This window comes from Dasypus novemcinctus, chromosome 12, assembly GCF_030445035.2.
Source record: "Dasypus novemcinctus isolate mDasNov1 chromosome 12, mDasNov1.1.hap2, whole genome shotgun sequence".
NCBI classification, from domain to species: domain Eukaryota; kingdom Metazoa; phylum Chordata; class Mammalia; order Cingulata; family Dasypodidae; genus Dasypus; species Dasypus novemcinctus.
The window spans coordinates 111,238,697-111,260,484 of record NC_080684.1 but is presented as its reverse complement, the minus strand read 5'-3'; the positions used below and the strand labels follow the sequence as shown (position 1 = coordinate 111,260,484).

Here is a 21,788-nt window from a genome sequence, read left to right as displayed (position 1 = left end):
AAAAATTTTTAAATCACTTTTTATTTTTAAATTTTTTTGTCCCTCCCCCTAGTTGTTTGCACTTGTTGTCTGTTCTCCATGTCTTTTCTCTGTGTGTTCCTCTGTGTCTGCTTGTCTTTTCTTCTCGTCTTTCTCTTTAGCAGGCACTGAGAACCGATCCTGGGACCTCTGACATGGGAGAGAGGCACACAATCGCTTGAGCCACCTCAGCTCCCTGGCCTGCTGTGTCTCTCACTGTTTCTCCTCTGCGTCTCCCTTTGTTGTGTCACCTTGTTGTTCCAGCTCTCCTTGTGTGCCAGCCTGCCTTCACCAGGAGGCCCTGGGAATCAAACCCCGGGCTTCCCATATGGTAGGCAGGAGCCCAGTCACTTGAGTCACATCTGCTTCCCTCTGTCAGTTTTTGATCCATGTATTTTCAGGTCTTGTTGTTTGGTGCAGAGATATTTAAGATTGCTATATTGTCCAGGTGGACTGATATTTTTATTGTTATGGTATATTCCTTTTTGTCCCTAGTAATTTCTTTTGCTCTGAAGTTGACTTTATCTGCTATTAATATAGCCACTCCATGGGAAACAGACTTGGCCCAATGGATAGGGCGTCCGTCTACCACATGGGAGGTCCGCGGTTCAAACCCTGGGCCTCCTTGACCCGTGTGGAGCTGACCTACGTGCAGTGCTGATGCGCGCAAGGAGTGCCCTGCCACGCAGGGGTGTCCCCGTGTAGGGGAGCCCCACGCACAAGGAGTGCACCCCGTAAGGAGAGCCGCCCAGTGCGAAAGAAAGTGCAGCCTGCCCAAGAATGGCACCACACACATGGAGAGCTGACACAAAATGATGCAACAAAAAGAAACACAGATACCTGGTGCTGCTGATAAGAGCAGACAACTGGTGGTGGGCGGGAGAGAAATAAAAAAATATAAATATAGTCACTCCAGCTTTTTTTTTTTTAAAGATTTATTCCTCCTCTTGCCGCTTGCACTCACTGTCTGCTCTCTGCATCCATTCACTGAGTGTTCTTCTGTGTCTGCTTGTCTTTTCTTCTCGTTTTCTCTTTAGGAGGCACTGGGAACCAATCCTGGGACCTTCGACATGGGAGAGATGCACTCAATCACTTGAGCCACCTCAGCTCCCTGGTTTTTGTTGTGTCTCTTATGTTTTCCTCCTTGTGTCTCTTGTTGTGTCATCTTGTTGCATCAGCTCACCATTCTTGTCCATGGCATCAGCTTGCTGTCTTGCTTGTCTTCTTTAGGAGGCAGGTGCGAAGGCACCGTGAGCCTTCCTCTCTGACCATGGGTTAATTAGAAGCGCAAAAGCACTACCCCACTCTCAGTACCAAATTCTGTGTTAGTCGGCCAGAGGGTGGTGATGCAAAACACCAGAAATCAGTTGGTCTTTATAAAGGGTGTTTATTTGGGGTAGGAGCTTACAGACACCAGGCCATAAAGCACAAGGTACTTCCCTCACCAAAGTCTATTTGGAGCAAGATGGCTGCCGACGTCCGCGAGGGCTCAGGCTTCCTGGGCTCCTCTGTTCCCAGGGCCCCAGCTTAAGCTTCAGCATCAAGCTCCAACACCAAAAACCCCTCCAACTCTGTCCTTTGCCTTTTATCTGTGTGTCCCTACCCACCAATGGGTGTGGACTCAACACCCTACTGGCACAAGAAGTTTACGTAATTACTTAATCATGTAAACCTATGAATCCAATATAATCTAATATGCCCAGAGGAAAAGATCAGTTGACACACATAATCCAATATTCCTTTTTGGAATTCATCAATAATATCAGACTGCTGTAGCGCTCTTTGTAAGGACTTCAGTAACACAAATACAAGATTGCTTTCATGGTCTCACGGGTCCTGGAGGCTCTATTAGTTTTTTTCAGTCTGTTTTCTCTTTGTTGTTCAGACTGGATAATTTCTCTTCTACTTCCCAGTTCACTTATTCTTTCCTTTGTTATATTTATTCTGCTATTGAGCCCATCCATTGAGTTGTGTGTTTGTTTGTTTGTTTTACTTTGGTTCATTGTATTTTTCAGTTCTTTTTTTTATTTTTTAAAATTCCATCCCCCTGCCCTAAGATGGCTCCCTCATCTGTCTGCTCGTTGCGTCCTCTTTAGGAGGCACTGGGAACTGAACCCGGGACCTCCCATGTGGGAGGAGAGTGCCCAATTGCTTGAGCCACATACGTTCCCTCTTTTTCAGTTTTTTATAACTTCAATTTCTTTGCTAAGATTTTCCATTTTTTCTTTTGTGTCAAGAAGATTTGTAATTGTTTGGTGAAGGATTTTTGTGCTGGCTGCTTTAAAATCCTTGTAAGACAATTCTAACGTGATTCATCTCAACGTTGGAATCTGTTGATTATCTTTTCTCATTCAAATTATGAGTTTCCTGGTTCTGGGTAAATGATGAGTGACTTTTTATTGTAGTGTGGACAGCTTGGTATTATGTAAGGAGACTCTGAAGCCCATTTAAATCTTCTCTTTCAGCAGGCAGGCATCCTGTTTAGTTGCAGCGGCACATCCTGGCCCACTTTTGTGGATTGTGGTTCCAGGGACAATTTAGTTTTGAGAGCCCTTGCTGTCTGTCCCAGCTGTTTGATTCACCTGGAGCAACCAGAGCGCCCGCTCAGTTCTGCTGCTGCTGCTGCTGCTGGCAGGGTCAGAGGTGCTTCCCCGGCTCTGGGGGTGGGGAGTAGGAGAGGCTGGGCCCCTGGGGTGGAGAGTGCCGCCCAGGCCTGCTCTCCGGGCCACGTGGGGCCAGCAGGGCTCCTGCTCCACTCTGTGCATTCCCTGTGGGGGGAGAGCTGGGCTCCCTCTTGGCTGCAGGTCCTGGGCCTGGGCCAGCCTGCCGGGGTGGGGGGGCGGAGGGCACTCCCGGCTGCTGTGTCGTCCCTTCAGCCCAGGGGCCCTAGCCTGTCTGCCCTTCCTTTCACCTGTTCAGCGTTTTCTGATCGCCTTCTGAATATTTCCAGGTTTTCAAAGTGGCATTTGGCGGGAGGAGTAAGGAGAGGTAAGGCCACACTATCTTGCCCTGAGTCTTTTAAAATTTTTTTATTAATGTGATTACTTACTTAATGTCTTTCTCTAAAGAAAAAACAGCTTTACTAAGGTATAATTCATACCATACAATTCACTTGGAGGTTGCAGCCCGGTGGTTTTAGTGTATTCACAGGATTGTATACCCATCACCACCATCGATATTAGAACATTTCTGTCATCCCAAGAAGCACCTTCATCCCCGCTGGCAGTCAGCCCCACCTCGGCCCCCCTGCTCCATGTCTGTCTCTGATGCTCCTGTTCTGGGCATTTCACACAGTGGAGTCAGACCAGGCAGGACCTTCTGTGTCCACTCCTTTCATTAGCATAAGGTTTCCCAGGCTCATACACACTGCAGCATTTATCAGTGCTTCCTCTTAGTTCATAGTGGGAAATTGTTATTTACCCATTCCCTGGTTCATGACCACTGGGCTGTTTGCACCTTTAACTACTGTAAATAGTGCTGCCGTGAATGGGCGTGGACAGGTTTCTGTGTGGACGTGTGTTTTCATTTCCCTCGGGTCTATTCCTAGAAGAGAAATTGCTGGGTCATATTGCACCTATGTGTTCAACTCTTTGAGGAACTACTCAAACTGTTTTCCAAAGAAACTGCCGTTTTACGTTCCCACCAGCAGCGTATGAGGGTTCTGCTTCTCCACAGCCTCCTCATGCCTGTTTCTGTCTGCTATTTTATTATGGCCCTCCCAGTGGGCGGGCACTGGCACCTCACTGTGGTTTTCATTTGCATTTCCTGATGACTAATGATGTTGAGTATCTTTTAATGTGTTTATGGGCCATTTTATATCTTGTTTGGTGACATGCCTATTTATTTATTTATAATTTTTAAAAAAAATTTATTTCTCTCCCCTTCTCCCTCCAGTTGTCTGCTCTCTGTGTCCATTCGCTGTGCGTTCTTCTGTGACTGCTTCTATCCTTATCAGCGGCACGGGAATCTGTGTTTCTTTTTGTTGCATCATCTTGTTGTGTAAGTTCTCCATGTGTGCGGTGCCATTCCTGGGCAGGCTGCACTTTCTTTCGCACTGGGCGGCTCTCCTTACGGGGTGCACTCCTTGCGCGTGGGGCTCCCCTACGCGGGGTACACCCCTGTGTGGCACAGCACTCCTTGCGCGCATCAGTACTGAGCGTGGGCCAGCTCCACACAGGTCAGGAGGCCCTGGGTTTGAACCCAGGACGTCCCATGTGCTAGACGGACACCCTATCCGTTGGGCCAAATCCACTTCCTGACACGTCTATTTAAATCCTTGCCTATTTATACATTGAGTTATTTATCTTTTCCTTATTAAGTTGTGAGGTATCATATATTTTCAATACTAATCCAGGTACTAATATAATTATCATATTTATGATTTGCAAGTGTTTTTTCCTGTCCTATGGGTTGTCGTTTCACTTTTTTGATGCTATTCTTTGTAGCACAAAAGTTTTAAATTTTGATGAAGTCCAATTTGGGTGTTTTTTGTCATTTTTGTTTTTTGGGTTTTCTAGGAAGGCTTTGCCTAACCCAAGATCACGCTTTATTCCTGTTTTCTTCTGAGGGTTTTAGAGTTTTTGCACTTGCATTCGGGTTGTGGATCCATTTTAAGTTCATTTTTTATAGGAGGGGGTAAGGTCCAATTTCATTCTTTTGCGTATGGATTACCAGTTGTCTCATGGCCATTTGTGGAAGAGACTCTTCTCCCCTTCCCGCACTGAATTCTTAAGGCCCTCTTGTCAAAAATAGGCTGACTGTCAATGTTGGGTTTATTTCTGGACTCTCAGTTCTGTTTGTCTTTATGTCTAGCCTGATGCCGGTAGTCTTGTTTTATTTTGAAAGTTCTTTTTAAAAATATGGATGAGGTTCTTTCCCATCAGTGAATGAAACCTTCGCCCTGTTGGCGCGTGAATTCTAGTGCCTTCTCCTGCTGAGTCTGGGTGGGAAAAGGGTGGGACCCAGTCTTCCGGTCCCTGGGTCATCAGAGGATGACGTGGGCTCACGGACGGGAGCGAGAGGAGTGGGGCTGGCGCTCCCTGTGGCTTGGCCTGGGCGGCCCGCTGGCCGGTCTGGAGGGCGCCCACCTGCAGGCACTCGAGGTGGTCTCTAGTTTTCCCTCTCACGGGCAGTGGGCTTCCTTGCCAGGGTTCCTGTGCACCTGGTGTGCTCTTCCACTCTGGGCTGAGAGGGTGCGCACGCCCGGTTTTAGCAGCCCCGAAGGGCTGCACCAGTTTGTACTCCTACCCACAGTCTAAGCTGAAATTTATTATTGCCACCTAACGCCTAAGAGTGTTTGCTCGTTTGCTTTTTTTTGAATCCTAAAACATAAGTTTTTTTTCTCAGCACTTAGCAGGCATCAAACGTTGACCCCATAAATGGTTCCCAGGCCAAGTATGGCCCCACAGAGAACCGAAGACACGCTCCTCCCACCCCGCCCTCACGCCAGCACCACAGGGAGTTCTTTGCTTGGGGTTTTAGGCTGCAAGTTTTATTTTGGGTCAATAGTCTAGAATTCCAGAACTGTAAAAGCTGTAGCAAATTATAGTTTTCTCCACTAGATACATTTCTGACTAGAAGAAAAGGAACCAGATAAGGAACCCAGGAAGACAGCCTAAGGTCAGGAGTTTAGCGCCCCAGAACTGCCCGGCGCCATCACCCCGCCCTCTGCAGAGGTGACCCCCGAAAGCTGGGCCTTCTCTTTTGATCCCGTGGAGCAGGTAAGGGCACTTCCTGCACCCGCTGTACAGAATGCAAACAGGTGTTGAGCTGGAATCGCCAGCAGGTGTCTTTCTTAGAGATGAAATGAGCTCAAGTTTGCAGACTGGCTCAGGCCTCCCTATTCTTTGTCCGAGAACCTGGCCAGGGTGGGTTCCTGATGCTGACGGATGTCGAGGGTCCACCAAAGAGTCCACGCTCAGGCCATGAGGGCAAAGCTGGCACTGAACGGACCTCCCTCCGTGGGACTGCCAGCCGCCGCGACACGGGCCCCCACGCCCAACCTTCTCGTCGGCTCCTCCGCTCAAGAAGTCAGCCTCCATGATGACAGGACTTTGTAGCAGCCCTAGAAGAACAAACAAAACAGTGTATAATACACCAACAAAGCAGGGTGATCAGGGCGGGGGGCTTTCATTACCCGCCCCCCCAGTGAGTCAGGAGGAGCAGGTTCTCCCCGAGGACTCGGCACACCAGGGCGAGTGAGGTGTCGATGGGCTCGGGTCGTGCGCCAGCTACTTTTCCTTTCCTTGGTTACTAACTACAGAAGGCGAGCGGCTTTTCCTGTGTTCATTCACTAGCTCTCTTTCCTCTGCTCTAATTGCCTTCGTCTCGTGTTCTTTCATCTTTTTCTTACTGGTTCATAAAAGTTCTTCATATAGTCAGGATATTAATGTTTTGTCTGTCACGTAAATTTCAAATATATCATCTCAGATACATCATCTTTGTTTTGCTATGTTTCTAAATTCTGATGCACTTGAATTGATTGGACTCTTCCATAAAGGACTTTTGCCCTTAGCGTCTTGTTTAGTAAAGCCTTTCCTGTCCCAAGATTAAGTACATCTTCCCCATATCCTCTTCTAATACGTCATTGAAAGTATTTTAATATATTGTTTACAAATCTTAAATTAGACACCTAGATGCACTTTGTTTTTGTGGATTACTTCCCTTGGCTGGGCAACCAGTTGCCCAAACATGATTACTCTTCCTTTTTTCACCACAGATTTAATATGACACCTTTAGCATATACTAAATACATATACACACATATAACTTGGTTTCTCAATTCTCTGCTTTACTTATACTCTGAGCTAGTTGTCTATCTTAGTTCCAAATGCCACTCCATTGTGATAATTTTAATAATTATAGGAATATATAGATAGCTTTAATATTTATCTTCTTATTAAAATTGATTTGGTAATTTTTGCACATTGTCTAGTCCAAATGGATTTTAAAATTAGTTTGTCAAGTTCTATTAAAAACCCTGTAGGATACTGGTTGGGGATACATTGAATTTATAGATTAATTTGAAGGAGAACTGACATCTTTACAATACTGAGTCTTCTCTTTCAGGGGACTGGTGTTTCTGCTTTTAATATTTTTCAGGACTTTGTTGTCTGCCTATGAGGTTTACGGTTTCCTTCAAATAAGTCCCATGCTTTTCTCATTAAACTTATGCCTACACATTTTATAATTTTGTTTTGGTTGTCACTATTGTTACTGGGCTGTACTTAGCTGGTGCATTTTCTAATAGGTCATTTCAAGAGTTGATTCATTCAGGAGATATTTATTGACTGTGTATTATGTTCTAGTCCCTGGGGACACAGCAATGAATAAAATAGACAAAAAGCCCTGTCCCCAGGGAGTTTACATTCTAAAAAGGGGGAATAAAATAGCCTAAATAAGCAAGTGAATATAGAGAGTGGCATATGATGATTAGTATTTGGGAGAAACATCACCAGGGACAGTGTGGCAGTTTGCCGCTTTTGAGGACCCCAGAAAAACCTGTTCTTAAAGCTAATCTATTGCTGTGCATGTAGGCCTCTTGTAGGTGGGAGCTTTGGATTAAATTACCTCCGTTAAGGGCCTTTGATTAGACTGCATGGCCCAGGGCAGGTCTTAATCCTCTGACTGGAGTCCCTTCTAAATGGAGGAATAAAAAGCCAGACACAGAGAAAAGCTGCCGAGACAGAGAGAAGCCTCCAGATGATGAAATCGACAAACCCAGGAAAGAGGACAGCCAGAGGGACCGGAGGGAGCAGGCTGAAGCTGACGGCAACGCGGCCGGAGCAGAGGGGAGAGGGAGCGGGCCACACTGTGCTGCGGCCCATCTGGCCGCCCACAGCAGCAGTGAAGGAGAAAGCGTCTCCTGACGGTGACTTAATTTGGACACTTTCACGGCCCTCAGAACTGAAAGCTATTAACCGAATGAACCTCCACTGTAATAGCCAGCCCGTTTCTGGCATATTTGTGGCCTTTAGCAAACTCAGACGGCAAGGAGCGGAGCTGGTGGGCCCCCGCAGTCTAAAACGGAGTGGTTCTCCGAGATGTTTCCACTGGGTTAAGATTCAGATGAGCTGAGAGATGAGCCAAGAGGTGACCAGGGCGAACACTGGGGAGGGCAGCCAGTGCAAAGGCCCTGTGGCGTGGCCACGCCTGGCTCGCTGCAGGCCAGTGCAGCTGGAGCCCAGTGAACGGGGGAGGGTGGGGAGATGAGGGCTGAGAGGTGGAGGGGTGGGTGCAGATCCGGAAGGGTGCCGAAGCCCATTAGAGGCTTTGGAAGGACTTGGGGGGGCACTGGATGGTTCCTTACCCGGGGGGGCAGCATCGCTGGGGCTGCTGGCGAAGACGACAGAGGCACCAGGTGACAACAAAGAGCCACATCAGGGTCCAGAGACGGAGCTGGAGAGGCTGGGGCTGTCCCCGCTGGCTGCAGGGGAGGGGCGACACGGACTGTTCTGGGCCCACTGGGAAGGGGCAGCCAGCGGGCTGTTCTGATGGATCGGAAGTGAGGGGTTGGGGTGCCTCCCACTCGGGGAGCACGGAGCCCACTAACTGAGGGGAGACCAAGGGCTGCGCACCAGACCTGAAGCTTGAGATGCCTCGGGACACCCTGGAGGAGACGCTGAGCAGGCAGCTGGGCGCAGAGGGGCAGCACGGAATTCACCAGCAGCGGAGGCAGGACTCCACAACTGCCCAGTGCGGCTGCCTCGCAGGTTTATTCACCTCCCGCTGAGACCAGTGTCTCGAGACCGGAGGGCGAGGCTGGTTCAAGAAATTGGGGCCAGGGAAGTATTTGCAGTGGCTGGAAGAGAGCCCGCTTGAATACCTTGCTAATCTGGAGTCAACTGGTTAATGTTCTACAGGCGGTGAAACTGTAAACCTCTCCTCCAGGGCAGAAAGCGCTTCTCCTCTGCTGCTGAGCAAAATCCACCTGCACTGTTGCGGCCCAGGATCGCCGGCCAGCTGCCCTCCCGCCCTCCTCTGCCGACTCAGCGGCTTCGCTTCGGGCAAGTTTTCCTGCCGCCCTCCCGTGCGCCTGGCCTGTGCTCTGACCTGATTCGCCTCCGCGGGCGCAGCAAGAAGCAGTCATTAGCATACGTGGGCCTCCCTGTCGCGGCCGGCGACTCCAGGCAACGATCGAGGCCGGAAAATCCACTTCTGCCCGCAGCTCGGCTGAGGAATGCAGGGCTGTGCTCTCCTGAGCCTCCCACAGGCCTGCGGCTCTGGGCGTGCGCCACCCACCACCCACGGCCCTGCTCCCCAGGGTGGGCGAGGTGGGCGCGCCCCAGGGGCTCGGCCTCTGCGCAGGCCTGGGGTCGCAGCCTGATTCTTGGTAAGAAGGACTGATTTCTACCGAATCCTTGCGCGGAGCTGGTTTTCCCTGAGCAGGAACGAGCCAGTTAAACGTCCTTACCTCATCTCTGGGGTCAGTAAGAAATTACCACTTTAAGAAAGCTTCACTGCGGTTTGCAAATTGAAGGTTAGTGAGAGATGGAGGAGAGAGAGGAAGAGCTTTACGTTGTTCTTGCCAGAAAACGAACCTTGAAAAATACCAACACCCCGTGCCCTCTGGCCCACGGACAAGCCTGCTTCAGCCACAGGTCCGAGGGCGTGGGGGACAGCGCTGCGCTCTGGCCCGGCCCGGCCCGGCGCCTCTAGGGCAGGAGGCTGGCTATCTCCCGGGGGCGGGTGGACCGGGTTAGTGGGGAGAGTTTCCTCGCTGTTGAAGTGTCGCGAAGTGCACAAACGAGAGTGCAGCAGGAGGCCCGTGGCGTGGGCTGGGACAGGAGGGTCAGGAGGACCTCAGGGTTGAAGGATCACGACGGACAGTGTGCGGGGCTGCGGACAGCACGTCCCTACCCTCCACTGCGCAGAGCAGAGCCACCCTGGAGTTCCCGTCACTTTTTTCTTGCCCTCCGCGCGGTGTGGCTGAGGTTCAGCTACGTGGCTGCGCAGGGTTCGTTTGGGTTCGCTGCTGAGTGCTATGCCATCGCAGGGAGGGACCGCAGTTTAGAGGCCCATGGACAGCTGAGCCCCCCACTCCCCCAGCATTTTTGCTACTGAATATCCACACAGGTGTCTCCTGGTGAGAGCACAAGCCCCTTGGAGTGGAAGGTGCCTAGGAGCCTACGGCTGAAGGCGAGCTGGGGGTGCATGTGCATGGTGGCAGCGGGCATGCTCCCAGAGGGGCCCCACAGCTTCTCCTCTTAGAATGTGACTTGACCCTTGCCCAGGGGAAAGGGGCCTACGTCCACGCCCCGGCCTAAATCTGGACAGGAGGGGGCCTATGGCCGAAGGGCTGCTAGGTAACTTCTGCGGCTAGGACACGAGAGGTGGCACAGGTCCCGCCCAGCCATCCTGGGACCCAGGATAAGCGGTGCACGAAGAGGTCCATGTGGAGCGGAACCGAGGCCCTCAGGCGGCAGGCAGGACCCCCGGCCAGCCGCGGGAGCCCTCTCGGAAGTGGCTGTGCGGAGTGGACTCTAGCTGTGCCTGCTGAGCCCTGCCCAAATGGTACTTTCGTGAGCAGCACAGGTGCCTGTTGCCTCGAGCCACGACGACTTGGGGACAGCTTGTTGTGCCGCAGTGGGTAACCAACACGCATGAGCCTCGCTCAATAACGCCACGCAGCTTCCATGGTAGTGGTACCAGTTGCCCTCAGGCCAGCAGGCCTCAGGCTGGCACCTTCTTGCCAATACTGGGAGTTGTTAGGCTTGACCATCTGTGTCCACGTGGTGTGGTTTTAGCTTGCATTTCCAAAATTACTAGGGATATTACTGGCAGTTTCACTTTTTTTCTCTGTAAGAAGCCTGGTTATGGGCTTTTTCCGTTTTTCTATTGGTTATTTCTATTTTTCTGAAGAATTTGAAAGCTTCTTTATATATTCCAGATACTATTCCCCTGCTGGGTATATCGTCTGGATGTTCAGTTTTTGTTTTTCATTCCTTTAATGTGTCTTTCGAGGAATGGAAGTCGTATGCTATATACTTTCCATTCTTTCATTTTCAGGCTGTCATTTTCCCAGTCTATCTCATAAACAGCACTTAACTATCTTATATGCCATTCTGAACGTCTGTGTGTTTCAATGGATGAATTTAATCCAATCACATTTCTGTGGTAACTCCTATGTTTGAACTCATTCCTGTTACCTTGCATTATGTTCCTTATTTACCATGCTTGTCCTTTTTTTATTCCTTCCCGCCCCCAAGATGGCCCCTCATCTGTCTGTCTGTTGTCGGCGTGTCTTCTTTAGGAGGCACCAGGAGCTGAACCTGGGGCCGCCCATGTGGGAGGCAGGTGCCCAGTCCCTGGAGCCCCATCTGCTCCCACCCTGCTTGTGTCTTTTCCTTTCTTGCTCTTGGTTGGATCTGTCCATTTTTCTTTACTTCCCTTTTTCCTCAGCTGACTGTTTGGAAGCTATAAATTCTATTTCCATTTTTCTAGGAGAAACTTTGTGATAACCTGTTAATCTTTTGCCCTCTATCAATTCTAAAGCCCTCTAATGAAACAATGCAAGAATCCTGGTGCACTTTCACTCTCTCTCCACCCCTGCCCCTTGCCAGATGCCTTGTCAAGTTCATCTGGGATTTTTCTCTCCGGTTGTTACTTGACTTTATTTTAACAATTCAAACTGGTTTCTTTGCTGGCATCCATGTCTTACTCTTGGACTCATTTTCATTTTGCTAGAGTATATCCTTCAGCAGTCTTTTTTTTGAGAGAGACTTTGTGGTTGGTAAACTCAGATGTTCAGGGGTCTGTCTCACTTGATGGCACTTCAGTGTATGGAATGCTAGGTTCATTTCTCTTGGATTTTGACAACTGCCCCTTTGTGGCTTCGATCCGATTACTTCTAAAGAAGACCCTTCACCTGTGAAGACTTTTGAGCTATTCTATTTATCCTTGGAATTCCAGAATGTTCCCCTGACAGGTGTCTTCTTTCTTCACTCTTTCTAGGTGTCGCACCCGTCTCTCTCCTCCTGGAAGGACTCCGTGTCTTTTTTCTTCTCTTCCATGTGACTGTCTCTTACTTTTGCCCTGGGTGGTGGTAGATCCTCCAGCTCATGGTTTTCTCCTGGTTTGCCTGAGGTGGGCAAGGGGGCCTGGAGCAGGAGGGCGGGTGTGGGACCAGGGCGCTCGCATTCCACTGCCGACTGCCTGGGCATGGCTGGACTCGTGCAAATCATCCTCTGGAGTGGAGGCTACGCTGGCAATGCTGCTGCCCGGGCGGGCCCTGGGTCTGGTGTGGCCGTCACTGGGGCTCCAGGGCCACCCCGCCCCCACCACTGCCCAAGGGCATGGCTGGAAGGAAGCACCTGCTTTGAGGTGAGTCCTGGCGTAGAGCTGACCACTGGGTGACCCTGACTGTGGCCCTGACCGCCTCCCAGGCCTTTGCTTTCCCTGGGTGCAGCGGGGCACACGTGCGGGCTGGCAGAAGGCCTGTGGGTGGACAGTCTTCCCGGTTCCACGTGGCGTTCGGTGGAGGGTCGCGGGCAGTGGACTCTGCTTCACCCACCCACGTGGAGGGAGGTCTGGTCGGCTGAGGGGTCCCTGTCCTCACCTGGCCCCCTGAGGACTCCTAATGCCCCAGGCTGGGCTCCCCACGCAACCAGGGCTCCATGAATCTTTGAAGGAAGCCAAGGAATCACCTTGGCTTCTCCCCGTCTTAAACATTTTGGGACTTAATTTTGTGTGGAAATTGCCCAGAAGTCATTGAATTTTATAATTTAAACAACAGGCCAAGTGGAAGCAGCCTGCTGGGAGAGCATAACTGGGGTCTCTGAACTTCTGCCTCAAGGGCCCTTTTCCCCCAATTTTAAATCGGTAGATTTAACCAGGACCCCAGGTGCCCGTTCAGGTACCTAATAACCCCAGGCAGGGGTACCCCTCTAAAGAGGGGCTCCCCCAGCCTCCCTGCCTGTCAGGCACCCTCCCACTCAAAAACCCCCTCCCTCCTCGCCACCGTGTCGCCTTCTTCAGGTCCCCTCCCAAGCAGTCCCTCATACCCCCTCCCCTGGCCTGCCCCCCATCCCCCCAAGTCCCCCCACCCCCTGGTCTGCCCCATCAGCGACCCTCCCTCAGTCGGTCCTTCAGGCCCCCTTTGGCCCCCTCCCTTGGCGCCCCCTCAGGCCCACCCCCGGCCTACCCCCCTCAGGCCCCTTGAGGCCCCCTCACGCCCTCCCCCGACCGACCCGCCTCAGGCCCCCCTTGGCCGTCCCCCTCAGGCCCACCCCCGGCCGACCCCCCTCAGGGCCCCCCTCCGGCGCCCCCTCCCTCGGCCGCCCCCCGCCCCGGCCGCCCCCCGCCCCCAGCCCCGGCCCGGGAGCCCGGCGCCCCCCGCCCCGGCCGCCCCCCGCCCCGGCCCGGCCCGGCCCGGCCCGGGAGCCCGGCGCCGGCCGCCCCCCGCCCCCCGCCCCGGCCGCCCCCCGCCCCGGCCCGGCCCGGCCCGGGAGCCCGGCGGCGGCGGCGGGCGCGTCACGGCGGCGGGCGGGGCGGGGCGCGCCTCGCACGCAGCGCGCCGGGCGGAGCGCTCGCCGCATTGTTTGCTTCGCTGGGGAGCGAGCGAGCGGCCCGGCCCGGGCGTCCGAGCAGCCCCGCGCCCCGCGCCCCCCGCCCCGGCCCGGCCGGGCCTCCGCGCGCCCGGCCTGCCCCGCGGTCTCCCCGGCGCCGCGCGAGCCGCCCCCCGAGCGCCCGCGGCCGCCGCTGCCGGGCCCGGAGCCGCCGCCGCCGAGAGGGAGCCCGCGCCCAGGAGCGGCGGCGGGGCCGGGCCTGCGCGGCCGTTGGCGGAGGAGCCCGGGCGCCATTAGCGCCGCCTCGGCCGCGCCGCCGCCCGCGCCCGCGCCCGCCCGCCGCCCGCCGGGCTCCCGCGGCCGCGGCGCCCCGAAGGTGAGTGGACGGGGTCCGGGCCGCCGCCGGCCTCCGCGGGCCGCCCCGGGCCGCGGCCTGTCGCCGGGAGGCCGTGCGGACGCCATGTTTGGCGGCGGCGGCGGCGCGCATTGTCCGCGGGCGGGCGGGGAAGGGGCCGGGGCCGGGCGGGCCGGGCGGGCCGGGGCGGCGGGCGGCGCTGGCCGCCGGGGCCGCCGGGGCCGCCGGGGCGCTCGGACGCGGCCCTCGGGCCGCCGCCGGCGTCGAGGGGCCCGGGCCGGCGCTGCCCCGGCGGGGACTCGGGGCGCGTCCGGCTGCGGCTCCGGCGCGGAGGCGGCCCCGGCGGGGGCGGGGTCGGCCCGGAGGGTCCCGGCCGCCTGGCGGTGCCGCGGCGAAGCGCCGGCGCCGGGCCCACCTCGCGGCCCACGGCCGGGTCGGGCCGGCCCGCGGCGCCGGGCGCATTATGTAACAGATGCGCTCTGCCGGCTCGGCCAAGACAGGAAGCTCCCTGCTCGAGGGACGGGCTTTAAAGGTTTCCCGAGGAGCAGCCTTCCAGGCCTCTGCGGGTCGTCCTGGTCGCGGGCGGGCACCGTTTGCTCAGCTGCCAGCCGGGTGGAGAGGTGCCCCCGGAGCCGCCGATGCCTCGGCTCCCCCCCGCCTGCCCGGGCTTTTCCTAAGAAGTAACTTTATTGAGGTATAACTTAGGTCAGTACAAACTGTCGTCGGGTCACTGCTGTTTTGACAAGTGTAGCCATGTCCACCCCAGCCGCAAACGTTGCGGTCACCCGCACTGTTCCCTCTTCCTGGGGTCTGTTCTTCGGCGGTCGTCATTGCTTAGCATACGCTGGAGGAGCCACGGCTTTGGGGTTTACCTGGCCTGGCACCTGCATGCTTTCTATGAACTCTGGCCACAGCCTTGCTTACAGTAGAGGGAGCAGAGGCCAGGCTGGGAGGGTTTAAATCACTTGTCCAGAGCCAGACAGGAAATGAAACTAGTTACAGAACCGCGAGCCCGTCCCGCTGAGGAGTGACTGGGCCGCTGGGCCTTCCCGGCCGTGCTTGCTCAGCAGTCGCTTCCCTGGAGGCGCGCCTTCCGGGGCTGGCCGTGCTGCTGGAGTGCCTGTCCCTGAACCCCGGCGTGGTGCGTGGAGGCCGCAGGCAGCGCCGAGGCCCTCGGTTACTCCGAGCCAGGCGCTGCTGCTCAGTGCTTGCCTTCACCCGGCCGTTAGGTTTTCAAGTGACTGCTGTGGCCAGTAAGGCCGAGGCTCAGGTCCCCTTGTGGGAAGCGGTCAGCTGAAGAGCCCCGAGACCTGTGGGGAGAGTTTAGGTTCTGAGGCCAGAGCTACTTTGTGCATTGCTGTAGAGGGGAAAATTACATGTTTGTTTTTAATCTGATGAGGAACCAATTACTGCTGGTGCCCCATCAGTAACAGCACCACGAGGCTGTCCCTGGGTGCAGGAGGGTGCCCTGCTGCTGGCGGCCTAGGGCTCTTGGGCGTGAGGGGCTGAGGGTGGCTTTGCTGGCAGCTCAGCAGGGAGCCGGGCTTCAGGGGCACTCCCGGGGTTTGGCTGACCATGGGGTCTGCACAGGGAACTGATGTAACTTCCACGTTAAAGGTGGCGAGAGAGAGGCACCCCAAGCTGAGGGTCTGTCGAGAGGCACACGTGTGATCCGCGGGGCCTGAAGGCCCTAAGCATGTTGGCCTGCAGAGCGGCAGGGGCACGTGCGCCTCGGCCTGTCTCAGAAATGTCTCAGACCCTCCTGTCGGCAGGCTTTCCCGCGAGCCCGTGTGGTGGCGGTCACCTCGCTTCCCCCGTAACGTGTGGCTGTTTCCTAGGAGAGTCAGGGTCAGTCTTCATCTCTTCTGCCTGGTGAGAGTGCCCCCGAGGTGGTGGCCTGCCAGACGCAGGGGTGGTCTACGCCCGGAACGGCCTTCACATGGGAGCCTCGAGGTGGCCCTGAAGGAGCACCTGCGAGCTGACGCAGGGTGGCGGGCCGCGGGGCTGGCGCTCGGCGGGCATTGCCGGGCTCTGCCAGGAGCTGAGAAGAGCAGATTCTGTAAACCTCTGCAGCCTCGTGGCATGGGAAAGCCCGTGGTGGGGAGCTCTGCCTCGCCGAGGAGCCAAGCAGAGGGCAGAGATGCCCAGGCCTGGGTGTCCTCCGGGAGCTGGCGCAGTGTCGAGGGTGGCCTGCGGGCCTGTAGTGGCCGTGCGGGCTCCCTTCCTGGGTCCCCACAGAGCCAGGGTGGAGCATGCGAGCCCGCCAAGGAGCTCCTGCTGACTAGGTGTTTGCCCCACTCCCCCTTGTCAGGTCGCGAGGGAGGGCCTTCTGGCAGGGATGCATGTATTGCTGGGTGCACCTCTCCCTTGGGTCCTGGAAGGGTAGGCAGGGACCCCGTGGGCCCCTGTGCCCACCGGAAGAATGGTCGTGGCCTTGGTGGCCTGCAGGAGTGGGGCAGGGCTGCCCTGCCTGCCGGGCGCTTCCTGCTGCAGGTGCCCCACGAGCTGTGGCCGCCTGGGTGGTTCTTTGCCGCCCTGCCTTCGGGCACCGCTGCCCTTTCCTTCCGGTCCTGGGGGGCACCTAGGCTTGGCCAGGATGGGTCCGTTGAAGGGCTGGTGGAGCTAGATCATGAGTCCCAGGATGAGTGAGTTTGAAAACCTCAGACCTGAGTAAACGTGAGTTTCGTTCTGAGGTAGTTGGAGCCAGCCAGCTCACTCTGTCCAGGCGCATGCGTGGTTTTCTGGGGTTGTGTCGTGGCTGCAAAGTAACTCGGAGTCTGTGCTCACAGGTGATCGTTGCCAAATGAGGAGGAAAGGACGATGTCACCGAGGACCCACGGCCAGGCATCCCGCTTCCCCGTGCAGCCTTAAGCGCTCCCCGACGCGAGAGACGCTGACCTACGCCCAGGCCCAGAGGATGGTCGAGATCGAGATCGAAGGGCGCCTGCACAGGATCAGCATCTTTGAGCCCCTGGAGGTCATCCTGGAAGATGACCTCACCGCCCAGGAGCTGAGCGAGTGCAACAGCAACAAGGAGAATAGCGAGAGGCCCCCCGTCTGTGCGCGGACTAAGCGCCACAAAAACAACAGGGTCAAAAAGAAACATGAAACCCTGCCCGGTGCCCACGGCGCGCCTGCCTCGGCCAGCGCGCTGCCCGAGCCCAAGGTGCGCATGGTCGAGTACAGCCCCCCGTCGGCCCCCAGGAGGCCCCCAGTGTACTACAAGTTCATCGAGAAGTCTGCCGAGGAGCTGGACAACGAGGTGGAGTATGACATGGATGAGGAGGACTACGCATGGCTGGAGATTGTTAACGAGAAGCGCAAGGGCGAGTGCGTCTCCGCCGTGTCCCAAAACATGTTTGAGTTTCTCATGGACCGCTTCGAGAAGGCGTCGCACTGCGAGAACCAGAAACTGGGGGAGCAGCCACCGCTCATCGACGAGGACGCCGTGTGCTGCATCTGCATGGACGGCGAGTGCCAGAACAGCAACGTGATCCTCTTCTGCGACCTGTGCAACCTGGCCGTGCACCAGGAGTGCTACGGCGTGCCCTACATCCCCGAGGGCCAGTGGCTCTGCCGGCACTGCCTGCAGGCCCGCGCCAGGCCCGCCGACTGCGTGCTGTGCCCCAACAAGGGTGGCGCCTTCAAAAAGACGGACGACGACCGCTGGGGCCACGTGGTGTGCGCCCTGTGGATCCCGGAGGTGGGCTTCGCCAACACGGTCTTCATTGAGCCCATCGATGGCGTGCGGAACATTCCCCCGGCCAGGTGGAAACTGACCTGCTACCTCTGCAAGCAGAAGGGCGTCGGGGCGTGCATTCAGTGCCACAAAGCAAACTGCTACACGGCATTCCACGTGACGTGCGCACAGAAAGCCGGCCTGTACATGAAAATGGAGCCCGTGAGGGAGCTGGCCAGTGGGGGCACCACCTTCTCGGTCAGGAAGACTGCGTACTGTGACGTCCACACGCCTCCGGGCTGCACGCGGCGGCCCCTGAGCATTTATGGGGACAGTGAGACAAAAAACGGCGTGTGTCGGAAAGAGAGCGCTGTCAAAGCGGTCAGGTCCGCGTCTAAGGTCAGAAAGAAAGCAAAAAAGGCCAAGAAAGCGCTCGCCGAGCCCTGCGCGGTCCTGCCCGCCGTGTGTGCCCCGTATATCCCGCCTCAGAGGTGAGTGGTCTAGCGTTGGGTCACAGTGGGCTTGGCACGAGGGTGGAAAGGAGGGCGCGCTGGGGCCGGCGCGGGGCCGGCTGGAGGGCCTCGTGCCTTGTGTGTCTTTGCTCCTTGGCTCCCCGGACGCAGCCTTCCCAGCTCCTCGTGCCCCCTGGGGTTTTGCCGAGCCCACCAGTGCCCTGCTCCTGGGTGCAGCCACCTGGGTCCTCCCCTGCTTTTGTTGTTGTCTTTGATGCAGTTAAGTTCCCTTCGCCCCTTCACAGGCTTTTAAAAAGTAATTTTTTACACAGTGACGGTTCAGAATGGGACTGAAGGGAGCCGTGGTTCCCTGCCTTGCTGTGGCTTCCACTTGCCTCTGACACGTGCCTTAGGAGCAGGAGTTCTGGCCTGCGTCTGCGTGCAGACCTCCGAGCGAGGCGTGTCTTGTGGCCCAGGGCTGGCCCAAGTCCCCACAGGCCCCTTGCCCGTCCTGGGCTGTGCTCCTCCCAGCTCTGCTCCTGTGTCCTAATCGTTCCTTTACTCGGCTGTGCCCCTCATCGCCGCTGTGTGCGCTTTAGCCCGTTGTCTCTGACGATGCGCTTTGTCCTGAGACCGCGAGGTAAGTGACGGAGCGTGGCCCTTCCTCCGTGGCGGCTCCCTGCTCAGGCCGCCCGAGCGCTGAGGAGGCCACGCACCAGCTGAGCCCTGGGACCGGGAGGCGCTGGCGTGAGGCGGAGGGCGCGCTCCCGGGGCAGTGCCGGTGCGCTCGCTGTCACCTGGAGGTTTTCCTCCTCAGGATGGCTGGCGTGTGAACGAGGTCACCGGCTTTCCCATGCCCAGCAGTCGACGGGCCTTCAGGATACTTTTCTTATTGAAAGTTAAAAGTGACCTTCAACATACCGAACGTTAGCTTTTTGGGGTGTGTCTACATATTTGTGATTTAAGACAACTAATGCTTGCCAAGGGGCTGTGATTAGGTGATACTGTTTGGTCTTAAACTTTTGCAAGTTATGGGAGTTTCAGCTCGTTGGACATAAGACTAGTTGTGGCTTTACCACTTAGAACGCATCCCTGTTTTAAGAACGAAAAATTTGAAATTACTTTTGTAGAGTTTACTTAATCTACCTGACCTTCCCTCCTCCCAAATGACAATTTTTTTCTCCTTACAAGAGCAGTATGTAGTCTGCAGGGTCAGTCGATTGAGTCAGATAGTGGGACTAAAGACCCTCCTGCCCCTCAGCCCGACAGCCAGGGCCCCAGGCAGAGGGGATGTCCTCGCAGGCAGCCCGACTTCTCAGAGGCAGTGTCACTTGAGTTCTGAATGCGAATCGAAAGGTGGAGGTTTTTACTGCGAGCTTCTCTTTCAAAGGCCTAAAAATTTCAGACTTACTGAGGTAAAGTAAATGATACAAATTTTGATCTAACAAACTGAAAAGCTCACCTGTGAAGTGCTCCCTCCTTTGGCGGTTGCCGCTGGCCACCTGCCTCAGGCGCGGGGCGAGTGGCGCAAGCCCCTCACTCCAGCTCCACCGTGGCCGCCAGGAGGCCCCTACCCAGGGTGACAGGGAAGACAGCACAGGCCGTGGCGACGCCCTGAAGCGCATGCTGGTGGCAGGCCCTGTCGTGCTCCTCCCCCCACCTCAGGAGTCAGCGACCACTGCTGTCCCGGCCGCGGGCCTCGTGGTCTCCGAGAGGTGCCGCCCCCGGGTCTGCCCGGGGCGTGTGGAATTGGGGCAGAGAGCCTGCTGGCCTGTAGCACCTGCAGGCCAAGGGGGCTTGTGAACCTTCGGGAGCTTCTGCCTGCGCGTGAGGAGGGAAACGCACTGCCTGCCCAGTAGCCTTGGAGCGCAGAGCGGGCTCATTTGTCCCTGGGGAGCGAGCAGGGTCTGCTGCAGCAGGGCTGGGGGTAGAGATGCTTTTATAATTTGAGCAGCTTAAAAAACTAAGCTTTCATGTGAAAAAGGATACCCAAGACCAGCTAATCCCGGGGCTGGGGTCTGTCCTCGACGACGGAGGAGAGTCTGGTTTGTTGCGGCTCAGCATTGCCAGGCCCCGGGAGCTGTTCTGAGCATAGCCCTTGGGAGGAGGGGGTGGGCGCGGCGGTCTGCAGGCACATGCTGCGGCCATCTGGTCTCACTGGGGGCTCTGCTGCTGTCTCTCCCAGGGCCCTGCGTGGTGGCTGGGACACTTGTCTGCTGTGGGGTTGTGGACCTCAGGCTCGCCGGGCAGCCATGTGGGAACGGGGCTGAGTTCCTAACTTGTGCTCTTCTGTTTCCGTGTTTTCCTTCCTTTACTTGTTTCCATAAAAAAAAAGTTTGCTTCCAACCTGGAAACAACAGGTAAGAATTAGAAAAGGTAAGAGGAGGAATGTCTGAATGAGAGAGGAAATTCCTTCCCTGCCTCTGGAGCCCGAGCTCTGGCGCCAGTCGTGACAGCCCCTCGTCCTCCCTGGGCCGCTGGCTCTCGTCCGCTGTGTGGCTCGGGGGAGGCAGGGGCCAGCGAGTGGCCTCCTCGTGCTCCGGGTAGCAACTTGGGCCTCGAGAAGAGTGGCCTCGGGAATCCGAAGGCTGGCGTGCTGCTCTGCCGTGGACACTCAGCTGCTTTGTGCCCATAGCACTTGGCGCAGTTCCCAAAGCAACCCGCTAACTGTAACTGGGAGGGCACACACAGAGGGGCCCCACAGCCAGTGCCAAGCGTAAGTGCCAAGCCCAGGCTCGATTTTGTGTGTCCTTTCCCCCTGTTTTTTTGGGCAGTTACTGTTCATTCTACTTATGAAAGTTTGGATATGCCTCGGCTTGGGGAAAAGAGATACTCTCACCAGCCCTTCCCAGGTGGAAGCTCCGACTCCGGGGCCCCTGGCAGGACTGGGGCCCGTGTGCGGCCCCTGCTGCCTGGCTGTGCTGGTGCTTGCCAGTGGAGGCACAGTGGGAGGCCTCAAGGGCAGCTGCTCTGGGACACGTGGAGGACCGAGCAGCGCAGACGGGAGGAAGGCAGGGCCTGTGTGGTTTGCTTCGGGATTGGACGGCACCCACTACCCCCAGGGGCACATGCCGGCTCTCCTGAACTGCTGGGACATCCTGGCTCTCCTGCCACTGGGTCGTCAGCAGTGGGGGCCAGAGGAGCCAGGGCGCCCCCGTTGGTGAGCCCTGCTGGCTGGGCTTGCTGGGCCCAGGTGCGCAAGGCCGAGCAGCTCCTTGTGGCCCTGGACCGTGGCCTGGCAGCAGCTCCTTGTGCGGAGATCGGCTTTGCGGGGAAGCCCCGAGGGCGTACAAGGAGTGCTGGGGCGGGCCCAGGCCCTTGATGGGCATGGGGTCGGCCGGTCAGCATGCAGCCGACTCAGGACTTGGGGTTGTTGGCAGCCAGAGCAGGGGCTTCGCTGCGTCCCCTGGTCCCTGTCACGTGGGGCCTCAGCACCTTCGGGGGGCGCTGTCTGGTGGTCTCCTTGCCAGGACTCTTCCAGCATGGCCCCTGGCGGACCCTCCTTAGCGTCTCCCGCTCTGGCGGCCCCCGCCCCGGCAGGTGTGATGGCCTGGAGACCACGGTCTGGGCCTGTCCCAGCAGCGGTGCCCGCAGCGGCCGGCGCTCACCTGTCCTCTTGCTCGTTGCCCGGGCGGGTTGGAGACTTGCCAGTTTCCTTTAGTAGTGCCACAGGCCAGTTCCACGCCTGCGCGCCTGGCGGGGGAGGGGCCTCAGCAGCTCAGGGCGTGTTCTCACTTCAACTTTCAGTTCACAGGGAAGGATTTCAAGTTTACAGACGC

At 56.6% G+C, this 21,788-nt stretch overlaps 1 protein-coding gene and 1 long non-coding RNA gene across 11 annotated transcripts in view; one reads left to right on the top strand and one right to left on the bottom strand.

Annotated features, from left to right (window-relative positions):
* Positions 1-5,490: 5,490 nt before the first annotated feature.
* Positions 5,491-8,849, bottom strand: LOC131280673 (uncharacterized). The gene is made up of 2 exons (XR_009188400.2): positions 8,327-8,849; positions 5,491-6,082 (listed from the first exon to the last, which is right to left on the bottom strand). It is a non-coding gene; the product is annotated as an uncharacterized lncRNA (long non-coding RNA).
* Positions 8,850-9,276: 427 nt separating this feature from the next.
* BRD1 (bromodomain containing 1) overlaps positions 9,277-21,788 on the top strand; it is a 50,161-nt gene continuing 37,649 nt past the window's right edge. For 2 of the 10 annotated variants that reach the window (XM_058308963.2, XM_058308964.2), the window contains exons 1-2: positions 13,760-13,899; positions 16,668-18,048. In XM_058308963.2, the coding sequence (XP_058164946.1) occupies positions 16,682-18,048 (1,367 nt within the window). In that variant the 5' untranslated portion in view covers positions 13,760-13,899; positions 16,668-16,681. Of the gene's footprint in view, positions 9,350-13,755; positions 13,900-14,395; positions 14,584-16,667; positions 18,049-21,788 lie in introns of those variants that run through there. The other 8 variants (XM_058308962.2, XM_058308959.2, XM_071219120.1 and 5 more) reach the window with 7 other exon arrangements.